At 37.4% G+C, this 11,832-nt stretch overlaps 1 protein-coding gene across 1 annotated transcript; it reads left to right on the top strand.

Moving 5' to 3' along the window:
- Positions 1-1,426: 1,426 nt before the first annotated feature.
- atp1b4 (ATPase Na+/K+ transporting family member beta 4) lies at positions 1,427-11,270 on the top strand. The gene is made up of 9 exons (XM_088009706.1): positions 1,427-1,480; positions 1,655-1,732; positions 1,955-2,171; positions 6,411-6,539; positions 6,623-6,727; positions 8,332-8,531; positions 9,469-9,525; positions 10,609-10,701; positions 10,778-11,270. The coding sequence occupies exons 1-9, from the start codon at positions 1,427-1,429 to the stop codon at positions 10,937-10,939; spliced, it is 1,095 nt and encodes a 364-aa protein (XP_087865832.1). The 3' UTR covers positions 10,940-11,270.
- Positions 11,271-11,832: the final 562 nt, after the last annotated feature.

Here is an 11,832-nt window from a genome sequence, read left to right as displayed (position 1 = left end):
TATCCTCGTCTAAACTAATCGAAAATTTAGGTAGATGTTTAATTTTATTTTATATGCTGTTGTTCATATAAAATAATTTTATTTTGTCCTGAAATATTGAGTAGGACACCTTTCAGTATACAAATGAAACAGCGCCATCTGCAGTCACATATTGGGATCCTTGCAGAATAACGTCTCTGTTTCCAGTAAACTTGGAAAAATAATAATAATAAAGGCATTTTTTTCGAATCTCTATGGTAATGCTGCTAAAAAATATATATATTGGATTGTATTTTTTTATTTAATATTTGACATTTTAAAACAAAAATAAAAGACGTTTGTTTATGTTTTTTTTTTAGTATATCTGACATTAGCTTCAATATAAGCATTCAAACTGGACGTGTTGCTTTGTTAAAGAGCATTTAGGGCCTAATGTTGGGCTTACAAAACAAAAACAAACAAAAAAACATTTAAATGCTGCATGCATTGTGTGAAAGTCGTTAAATTCACCGTAAAAATGCATGTACATGAACACGTGCGCACGTTTTTGCCGCGCAAATCTCAAACAAGGGATTTTTCCATGACGCAATTACTCTTTTCATGGAAAGGGGGTACAGAAAAAAGAACCTCAGAAGTCCCCCTGTCCCACTCTTACAGGGGGGTAACAGAACTTTACGTGCCCCGAGTGCAGATTGAATCGGGACTGAGAACTACACGAACTTTTGAAAGTAAATTTATACTGTTTTCCATAACGTCCATGCACTTAATGCAGGAAATGTGTGCATTCACGCATTTGCAAATCATTGTTTTACGTTTCCCTGTAAATTTTTAATATGAACTATATTAGATTGACTAAAATCAATAGAAATAAATAGATTAAATTAGTTGCACGGATGCTTTTGCGCGCAAACATGACGCAGCCAGTCAGTGAATGCTGGTATCTTCCCTTGGGATGAGCTGTAAATATTGTATTCAGGTTTTTATTGGACTCCTTGTCCAGATTTCAGACAATGGCTGTTGGGGTGCGTGTCCAGAATGCAGCGCTGTGATTCAGGGCCTCTGCCAAATCCACTCTGGGACCCAAAAAAAGCTCTCTGCATCCCACCCCCGGGCTTTCTCTGTCTAGCGTTCATTCACTACGATGCGCTCCTAGCTGGAGGAGGCTCTCCGTGCCCGGTCCCCCCTCTGCAAGCCCCAAACTTTCTAATGAAACCCCCACACGCTTTTTGACGAATATTATTGCTCTGTAGCGGGACAAGAAGGTTTTCCGACTAATTAATCAGCATTTTTTATATTGAGAAGAAAACTCCAGGTAGGTTATTTCTTTGTTAAAAATTGTGGCTAAGTGTACAGTAGGGAAGGGTGATTTTGAGAGATTTGTTTTTGCAAAATTAAGTAAAAAAATGGAATTGTGAGTAAATAAATGCGGTTTTTGTTTATAAAGAACATGGATCCCAGTACCACAGAAGGGGGAGCTGAGGAGAAGCTCATTAAAAGTCCTGTAAGTACAAAACAGAAATCAATGTCTCAGATTGAAATTTGGTTATAATCCAATCAAAGAATCAACGTTGATTCATTGATTGTGTCCTGCGGTTTTTTTGTGGGATCTGTGTGTCCTGGCCTGTGGACGCTGTGAGTCAGTGAGTAACATCTGGACGTAAGGTTGACCCTCTAGCTTGGCTGCGTGCAGCTGCTGCTCCAAGCAGGAGGGTCCCGCTCAGCGGAGGTCAGCTCTCCCAACGAGTGCCACAAGGTCACCAGAGAGTTTATAATTTGCAGAAACCGGGGACAGGACCATCAGTGTGATGTCCATTATCATGCAGAGCACTGTCTTGCAGTTTACATTATCGGTCATACTCGGATCAGGAGGCATGCCAGTTTTTTCTTGCTGCAAAAGAAAATAGGTCGACTGCAGCACCGGGCAGTTTGGAACATGTGCGGTGAGGGTTTTTTCTCTTCTTCTCCTTTCCACCAGCCGCCCAAGGTGATACTCAAACATGGCGTAGAGCTGGAGGAAGAGCAGGAGGAGCTGGCCGAGCACCAGCCCCTGGAGCAGGAGGACCTGAACTTCGAAAGGTGGAAGCGCAGGCCAATTCCCAAACGGACGCTCCACCAGAAGATAGCCGACCTCAAGAAGTACCTGTGGAATGCAGAGACCAACGAATTCATGGGTCGCTCCGGCAAGAGCTGGAGTGAGTTGACAAGCTCTAGAAGGTTCTGTGTGCTGTTGCAAAAGTTATTTCTGTTTTTACATGTCTTAGAGATGAGAAACTCCACACAAACTCAGGAAGATGCATGGGGTTTGAATGTTTTCACAAGGCGCATTCAAGGATAAGTTGAGGGTGGGAAATGTTCCTCCAGTCCACAGCCTGTGTGTCCTCATGCTTGATGTTTACATAGGTGCATGGATGATTCAGAGAGTCCCGACAAAAACAGACTGCCTGGGGACACAGACTGCCTGGGGACACGTCCCCAGCGGGAAGACACGGTTCTTGGCCTCGCATTGGCCAGGAATCAAATTCCTCTAAATCTTACCATGCTCTCCGCTGTCTTGTTCCCAAAGCCTTGGCGACCTCGCTGCTGAACTGAACACTCACAAGACCCTCGGCTGCAGTAAAACACGTAGACGTGCTTCAGCGTTGAGCTTCGTTAGACATGCACCGATCTGGCTATTTTCCGGTTTATCTCGATTCCCATTACGATATTTTTTTTGTTTTAGAGACATAAAAGTGAATGAAGCAATTACAGGTGCATTGATTGAGTGAAATTTGAGCTTAAAATTAAATAATTTCAAGAATATTTGCATCAGTGCGAATGTTCCTAATCTTTATCTGGTTTATTTTAAGCTAGAAAAAGCGCAATCAAACGGCGACTTACTGCTTGTTGCATTCATGGATGGAAGATAACAGGAGTTCTTAGTTTCCGTGAGATGTTTTCGTATTTGACCTCCCAAATACAAATCAGGAACAATTATGGGAAAATAATCTGATTCCGATAATTGGGACAGAAATTGTTGCAGGTTTTTTGTTAGAGATAGGACTTATGGTATCACTTTACAATAAGACTCTCCTAATAGATGACTAGTAAATAGTTTATAAACACTGTATAAGTCATTAATAACTGTTTATTACGCATGAATTAAGAGTATGAATGAGGCTGTAGGCAAAAAAAATTATGCTCACAAATGCTTATTGTAGTAGTTAAAATGTAGTCTGAAATGTTTAGCGTAACAACTCTACATTAAAATACATTTGTGAACAGATTTGGCTCACCAGTTAGCAAGAGACCAGTAGATTTTGTCTCTGTTTCAGCCTTAATTAATGTATAATAATCAGTTATTAATGATTTATAAAGTGTTTACAGATGAATTAATAACATGTCTGTGAACTATTTATTATCCATCAATAATGAAGAACCTTATTGTAAAGTTTTAAATCCAGCAGAAAATGATTAGTTTGGAAAATCAACTCTATGAATTAAAGCGTACGTCCGTTAATTTGTTCTGATTTTCTTTATTACATGTTGGTAGAAGATAGTGGGAGTTTTCAGTTTTGATGCATTTACTAAGAAAAAATGTTTTGTTTTCTTTTGTATTTGATTTACCGATCGATTGTATGAGCTGATCAAAGGAAATTGTCCAATTACAATTTAAATTTTAATAATTTTTTTTGAATCAGCAGAAAATTAGGAAATGAAGAATTAGGGTTGCACTGACTGACTGGCTCTGATACTTTAATGTGAAACCAATAATCAGCTTCTGTCCTCGTTATAGGGACACTGCACTCGCTGTGTTGAAATTTAAAAGAAAGACGTTTTTGCCACTTATATACCAAATCATTTGCCTTCCATCAGATTTTTAAAATAAAAATGTAAAACAAATGCATCAAATTAAATACTGTTTGATAATTTTACTGTATTTTTACCAATTTATAAAATATCAATTTCCGTTTTGTTGCCATTAAGATTACTGGCAAATTGAGACGTTTGATACAGACTGGATGAGTTGAGTCATTTATGACATAGGGCTGAAACGATTACTTGGTTTAATTGTGATTAATCGATTATTGAAATAATTGTCACCTGACTAAGGAATCAAATAATCGCTAAACTGCAGCATACAGGCTCTAAAAAAGACCATTTGCTGAAAGAACAACACACTAAGTCAAAGCTGTACAAAAATACATACATTTTATGCATTTATGAAAAAAACTCTTTATCTGTAAATCAGATCCACCCAGAACTCCTACAGTGACTGTTTTAGCTTCACCTGGTTCAAATTCTGTTAAAAATAATTAACTATTAAGCGTAATTAATCCAAAAAATAATCATCACTTGATGTCAACTCTAGGAGAAATGTTTTCTTTATTGTTGATATAATCAAGCGTTCACTCAATGAATGCTGTGTTATTCCATTTTACACAATAAAATTTTCATTTTCATATCTAAAAAGGGAATTAAATTTAGTTTATTTGCATTTTTGTGTATTTCTAATATAGTATAAAAAGTCTAAAATGAAAAATCTGCAGAATATGCCAATTTCTTATCCGATTAATCGTCAAAATAATCGCTCACTAAAATAATCGTTAGTTGCATCCCTAATATGATGAAGCAGGCGCTTGTTGCCACGTGTTGCAGTCGACAAATGCATTTCAAGAAAGTCTCAGTTTCATGGATAAAATGAACCGCTTCACCTTCAGGCAGGGATAAGAGCTGAATGAAGCTACACAACCAGTGCGTGCACACTTGTGGAGAAGTGGGGCCCATGTGTCCTCTGAAGAAAAGGGCCCTGAGTTGAAGTCTGCTCTGCGTGTCCTGTGAGGCAAGTGTGCATGAGGGGACACAATGCCAGAGTGGGGTGATTGGGGCTCCTTGGAGCTGGCTGGGCCTCTATGGCTGCAAAAAAAAAAAAAAACCTTCACTACGATGGCAACCGGAGGTTCACTGTGTTCCTGAGTGAAAGAACAGGCTGGGAGATTTCTCACTGAGCTCAAACAGAAAGGCCTTTGTGGCCGCTGGGCCGCTGCTAGTCCGCTGTAAAATTGCACGCACAGCAAAAGCCATTAAGTTTAGGACGCATTTAGTTAGATTAGTTAAAAAGTAGCAGAACAATCACTGTGCAGACGCAAAGCCTAACCAAATTTTCTTAGTTTCTAGTGCAAATATCTTACCACACTTTACATAAGACAAAACTAAATTCAGCAGGATAAATTAGATTATTTTAAGTAAACAATTCCTTAATGTTGATTAAAAATGTCAAGATTATTTAACTTTTAACAAAAGATTTTGCCATGTTATAAGTGAAACAATTTGAAAGTGCAATTAGTACTTCTTCATCAAAATTAAAGAATTACTGACCTAAGACAAACTCCTGTATCTTTATTTACTTTTAAGTGATTTTTTGTGTAAATATTTCCACTATAAACTGAACTGCAAAAACAGAAAATATAAATGTGGTTTTTTTTCCAGTTTCTAGTGCAAATATCTTATTATGTTTGAAATAAGACAAAACTAAATCACAAGTAACTTTTCAGCAACACACAGGAGCTTATTTAAGTTAATAATTCCTTAAAATTGATGTAAAAATACTACTTCAATTAGCAGATTATTTCATTATTCACATGAAAAAATGCCTTGCTCTAAGTAAAATAATCTGCCAGTGGAAGTAGTAAATTTTCATCAACATTAAGAAATTATTGACTCAAAACAATAGTTTTGTCAAATTTTAAGCGTACTTGAACCAGAAACTAGACTAAAAATAATTGGTAAGATTTTGGTGTTTTTGCAGCAAATGCAAAACCTCAGGATTTATTTATTAGGGAGTTATTATACACTGCAAAAATACAAACTCATACCAATTTTTTTTTTGTTTAGTTTATAGAGCAAATATGTTATTACACTTGAAATAAGACAAAACTAACTTATAAGAAGCTTTTCAGCTTGATATGGGAGCTTGTTTAAGGCTAATAATTACTTAATATTGATGAAAAAGTGCCAGTTGGACCAACACATTTTATAAGTTATAATATTTTTTCTCCATTAGCAGATAATTTCATTTATATCAAGTAGTTTTTCAATATTAAGGAATTACTGACTTGAAACAAGCTCCTGTTTCTTGCTGAAAAGTTACTTCTAAGTTATATTTGTTTTATTTTAAGTGTACTAAGATATTTGTACTAGAAACAACCAAAAAGGCTTGGTAATGCTTTGTGTTTTTGCAGTGTATGGGCTCTAGAGGTTATTTGCAGCTCCAGACATGAAGGGGGAACATTTCCCCCCTTCATGTCTTCATAAACAAATTAGAGACAGAACTAATCAAAGACAGGAACTGGACTCCAGACAACACAAACACACACAATAAGGTTCATTATTTCCCCTTGCTCAGATCAGACATAACCTCTTGTGTAATAACATTTTCCCGCCGCTCTGTCTAGGTCTCATTCTCCTGTTCTATGCTGCACTTTACGCATTTCTGGCGGCCATGTTTGGCGGCTGCATGTTTTGCCTCATGTGGTCCATCAGTCCCTATCATCCCACCTTCAATGACAGAGTGATGCCACCAGGTAAGAAAGCCCCCAGACTCTGATGTGCCGTCGCGTTTCATTCTGCTCTGTGCAGTTGACTGTCTCTGGGTCTCCACTGGCAGGTCTGACGATGGCCCCACACCTAGAAGGCCACGACATTGCTTTCAATGCGTCGGACCGCAAATCCTGGAAGAAGTACGCCCGGTCCATTGATGAATATCTAAGACGTGAGTCCGGCTGGGCGCGATGACGTTAAACTTTGAGGTTGCTGAGTTTGTTGAAAATGAAAGAAACTTCAGAGTTTTTTCATAATCCTCATCTTCTTCTACCTTTGTCTCATTTTTTAACATTTGTTTCCTGCAGAGCATGCTGGGAAGGGAAGCCTCTTTGTGGGCAGAGAGTAGCCATTCAGTACAGTTTTTTTTTCAAACCAAGCTTTTGTCAGGCTCCTTTTGCCAGAGGCCTGAGCCTGGCAGGGTTTTGCTGTTGCAAAGGTTTATTTATGCCTCACTCCCTCCTCTTTCGCTCCTTCACTCTCTCATTTTTCCCCTCGGTTTTCCTCTTTTTTATTTTTATTTTTCCAAAAATGTTTATTGGTAAGGTGGGACAAGTCCATACTGTCTTTTTTGCTTTTTGATTAGTTGAAGGTCTAACTGTGAGAAAATATTGCTTAAACTTAATCAAAAAACAGAAAAATCTGGTTTTCTCTACAAAAATTTGCATTTGTGTTTGTGAAATTCAGCTTTACAGCTGCATTATGTAACTTTGATTTAAAAAAATTTTTTCACATATTTGTTCATATAATCACCATGTTGTTTCTTGTGAGACAGATAAGCTGTGAAAACATCAATCACTGCCATCTGAAGGAATGTAGCTCTCCTGACCAAAAACAACCAATCAGAGCCAGGAGGCGGGTCTTAGCGCTTCCAAACATCCTAATGCACTCACTGCTAAATGGGCTAGTAGTGGAAAAACAATTCGCCGTTAAAGGAAAACTGTTTATCTGCCGTTATTGGTGGCCATGTTAACTAGCCGGAGCATGCACAACATGTTATGCTAGGTGCAGCGTAGGATAGCATGGCGCTCTTATTGGTTGTTTATTACTTAGAGATGCTACATTATATCACAGATTATCTGTCTCATACTCTACTGTCACAACTACATCATTGTTTCAATAAACATGTAAAAAATTATCAACATGTAAATTGATATAAAAGCACCTTTAGATTCATTTTTACACTTTGTTGAAACCCAAACAGGACAAGTTCCCAATACAACTGAAACCTTGGTGATATTTTTGAGTCAAAATTTTGCCAAAATACATAAAAATTAGGATATATCCAGAGCACATTAGTGATAGACTCTGGGCAAAAGTTATTAAAGTTAGAGTGTATTTATATGAAGCTAAATTAGGGCCAGAAAGTTTGCTAAAAAAAAAATTAATTGAAAAAATATTTTAAAACTGAAAAAAAGTTTGAAACTGACAAAATAAAGATTTTAAACTGAAAAAAGTGTTGAAACTGAAAACAACTGAGAATAAATATTTGAAAATGAAAAATAAAATCAGATTCAAGTCTTTTTTTCAGCTTAATATTTTCTTTCAATTTCAAACATTTTTTTCAGTTTCAAAATAAATTTTCTGTTTTTTTTCCTTTTGAACAACCTCTACAGCCCAAAATTTGTGGCCCCAATTTAGCTCCATAAGTTTACAGCAATGTTGGAGTTGATTGTTGAACTTCTTTATGTAGATTTTACCAGGGCAGATGCTGTGTATGAGTTTAAAGGACACTTCTTTTACCTCCCTGGGTTTGCATCTGCTCTCCACTTCCAGCGTACAATGACGCTACTCAGGACAGGAAGAATATTCGGTGCACACACGACTCGTACTTCATGCAGGACGACCTGGAGGAGAGCGCGGAGCGAAAAGCGTGTCAGTTCAAGAGGTCCTGGTTGGGGGAGTGTTCAGGGATCCAGGACCCCCACTATGGCTATTCTCAGGGAAGGCCATGCATCCTGCTCCGCATGAACCGGGTAAGGAGAGTGGCAGTCACTGCGAATATGAAGGATGAGGAACTAACAGAGCGGGACTGAGGGTGTAATCGCTGAATAGTGACTCCTTGTGGCCAATTGTAGAACAACACGGGGACCGAACCGCACAGCATTCTGGGAGATGTAGGCAGTAGACGAAAGGCTTTAGCTAGATTGGTGGGATCAGGGCAATATTTTTAACCATATTCCCCCCTTTCCGACGGTCTTAAGGACGCCTCGATTGTCGGGATGACTCTTAAGATAAACTGAAGCAATATCTCCGCCGTGTGTGGTAAGCTAAGAGTGATCTGGTCCGCTTGGAAGCCCGTAGGAACCGCTCCGATCTAAAATCGGGGCTATTCAACTCACTCGCTCTCCGGTTACCTAGCTACTCGCTCACTCTTTGGTTACCTAGCAACAGTGTGTTGACCTCATAACTGCTTAAAAATAAACTGACAGTGGAGTGAAGGGAGAAAATGACAACAGTTGGAGAGACATGAACAGCAGTTTTGCGGTATTTAACATATCTAAAACAAAAACTAATCACTAATTATCGATATCGACTGATATGAAATCCTTATATTCCGATACATTTTTCAGCCATATTGACCAGCCCCAATATATTTAGCTTGCAAGTTAAATATTTAGATTGGAGCAAAAATATTTTGTCAGCTAAATAGTTAGCTTGCTGATTTAGTTTGGAACTGGCACATTTATAAAAACATGAACAAGGTGAAAATATGACATTTTTTTCCTCCTTTAACAGGCTAAATAACCCAAACTTTTCAGTTAATTTTTTCACTATTTTACTTTGCAAATAGTATAGTTTGCATATGGAAAACTTGTGTGAGTTTTGCTTAGGGTTAATTTTTAAAGTAAAAACTGGAAATCTTTGTTTTTTTTGTGTGTGTGCTAAAATGTACTTTATGTTATTTCATAGATTCTTGGTTACCTACCTGGACAGGGTAAACCAATAGATGTCACTTGTGATGTTAAGGTATGAAAAACATCAGATCATTTAATTATATTGTATTAAATTCAGTGCCTTTCTGATCTATCATACCCCTTGAACATTTTTACATTTTGTCTTTTAATGTATTTTATTGCAATTTTAGTCACAAAGAATAACTGGAGTGGAAGAAACAACAGTTTTTATGGTGTGGCATTACATAAAGTTGTTACGTAAAGTTACACTACTTGTCAGAAAAACGAGTAGTGTAACCAAGTGCTGCCGTTTCCACAAATCTGCTCCTTAGAGCTGCTGTGTCCAGCTGAGCTGCTGCCTCACAGCGCAGCCCTCCTGCACCACTCTGCTCCTTCAGACTATCCAGCAGCAATTAGCAAACACCTGGTGGAAATGCATCTCTGCTGAGCTCACTCTAGGAGCTACTTCTCAGACAGGCTTTGAAAGGCTTAATGAATGGAGAAACTTTATTGTGATGACATGCTGAAGTATCAGAAAGAGCAGGAGCTACTTAAAGAGACTCACCCAATTTCAAGGTGTTAAATTGCAATGTTAAATTTCTTTCAAGTCATGTTTGATAAATACAGCATTTTTGTAACAACTCAAGGTAACATAGTTAGTTATGGTACTTGATTGTGCTATATGTTGCAACGTGATGATGGAGGGCAAAAAAACTGCTAGCCGACGATCACTACCATTGGTTTTAGCTGTTAAGTTATCATGATTTGCTAAATCTTAAATGTATGTATGACATTTAAAAGAAAAAGGGACACAGTAGCTTTGCTACTATTTGTCAACACTACAAGAAGTAGATAATGTCAGAAAAAAGTTTTAATTTAAAAAAATGGGCAGGGTGAGGGAAGTAGGTCAGTTATGCTAGCTTGACTATGACAACCTTAACATGTAAATGTGCTGTGGAATTCTGGTGCTATACATAATATTGCTCCATTAAAATAATAAAATCGTGTATTCATTTCCTTCCATTTCACTATTATAGCCTACTTTCTGTTGGTCTATCACATAAACTAATTAAAAAGATGACAAAATGTAAAAATATTCCCAGGTTATGAATTTAAATGAGAACAAGTTAAGAAAACTATTTGTTTTCTCTCCTAGAAAGGACCTCAAGATGCCATAGGAGATATTCAGTTTTTCCCTAAAAACCTTTTTGACCTGAAGTACTACCCTTACTACGGGAAGCTCAGACACGTAAGTGCTGATTGACGAACCAGGAGTTCAGTCGAACCCGATCAATCTGAGTCGTTTTGTGTCCGTTTCGTCGCAGGTGAACTACTCCTCGCCGGTGGTGGCTGTTCGTTTCACAGGAGTGCAGCAGGACGCCCACATCCACGTGCAATGCAAACTGAACGGGAAGGGAATCATTAACGATTCGCCCACCGACCGCTACCTGGGCAGCGTGACCTTCACCCTGGAGGTCGGAGCGTGAGGCAAAAGACATTGCGAAGCTCCTGTGATGGAGGCAGGAGAACATGCACAAGAGAAGAAATATTTTAGACCTTTATTTTTGTTTCTTGAATTATTTCCTCATCTTTCTCTTAAATATGTCTTCTGCTGTGAAACAAATAAGGAACTAGATTTATACATTTTTATTTTGCATCTGTTGTTTCTTGAACCTTAAGCAGGGTGTTGGCATCCACAACAGACAGTGCTGTGCACCGGACAGCTGCGTAGTGGGAATTACAATTCAGCTCCTCGTATTTTATAATGATTAGCAAAATTAATCAAAACTAAATTAAACTCTGCCCAATTAGTTAGCGTTTCTGGCTATGCAAATCCAATTCTGACTTAAAGCATTACTAGGAAATTAGAAAATGTCAGCAGGTTAGTTGATGGTTTTTCTTGCACATTTTTTTTGTAATGGTGATAAGGTACTAATTTGTTTTGAATTATATTGTTCAATTAAGTTGTAAGAATTCAAAGAACTATCATGTAAGCGCTGAAAAGAAGACTTGTGTTGTACTTATACAGAGAAAATGACATAATAAATGCAAATACATGATTACTATATTTTTTTTGTTGAATAGAGCAGTATTTTAAATTTATGATGTGTATGCTTTTTTTTTTTTTTTTTTGCAAAAGTAAAATACTATACCAGACTGATCAATAAAGAAATATATTATGATAAATAATAATTCTACTATGAATCCAGTTTGATTTTAACTTTCCTGGTAAGTGAAATCATGACCTGAAAATCATTGTTTTTACTCAGGTATGGAGCTAAATTGGGGCTATAAGGTTTGCTCAAATGAAAAAAACAACAACTTTAAAACTGAAAAAAAGCTTTGAAACAAAAGTAATGTTTTAAAACTAGAAAAAAAA

This window comes from Poecilia mexicana, unplaced genomic scaffold (genome assembly GCF_051168715.1).
Source record: "Poecilia mexicana isolate PSO_F unplaced genomic scaffold, ASM5116871v1 scaffold_10, whole genome shotgun sequence".
NCBI lineage: Eukaryota > Metazoa > Chordata > Actinopteri > Cyprinodontiformes > Poeciliidae > Poecilia > Poecilia mexicana.
Note: the sequence above shows the minus strand (reverse complement) of the source record. Positions and strands in the feature narration are given on the sequence as shown.

What these genes read in the sequence shown, in the direction of transcription:
- atp1b4 (XM_088009706.1), top strand. Translation starts at nt 1,427, where the DNA reads ATGGATCCCAGTACCACAGAAGGGGGAGCTGAGGAGAAGCTCATTAAA. An exon ending in CATTGATGAATATCTAAGAC is followed by an intron (nt 6,728 to 8,331) that starts GTGAGTCCGGCT and finishes CTCCACTTCCAG; the next exon opens with CGTACAATGACGCTACTCAG. An exon ending in ACTACGGGAAGCTCAGACAC is followed by an intron (nt 10,702 to 10,777) that starts GTAAGTGCTGAT and finishes GTTTCGTCGCAG; the next exon opens with GTGAACTACTCCTCGCCGGT.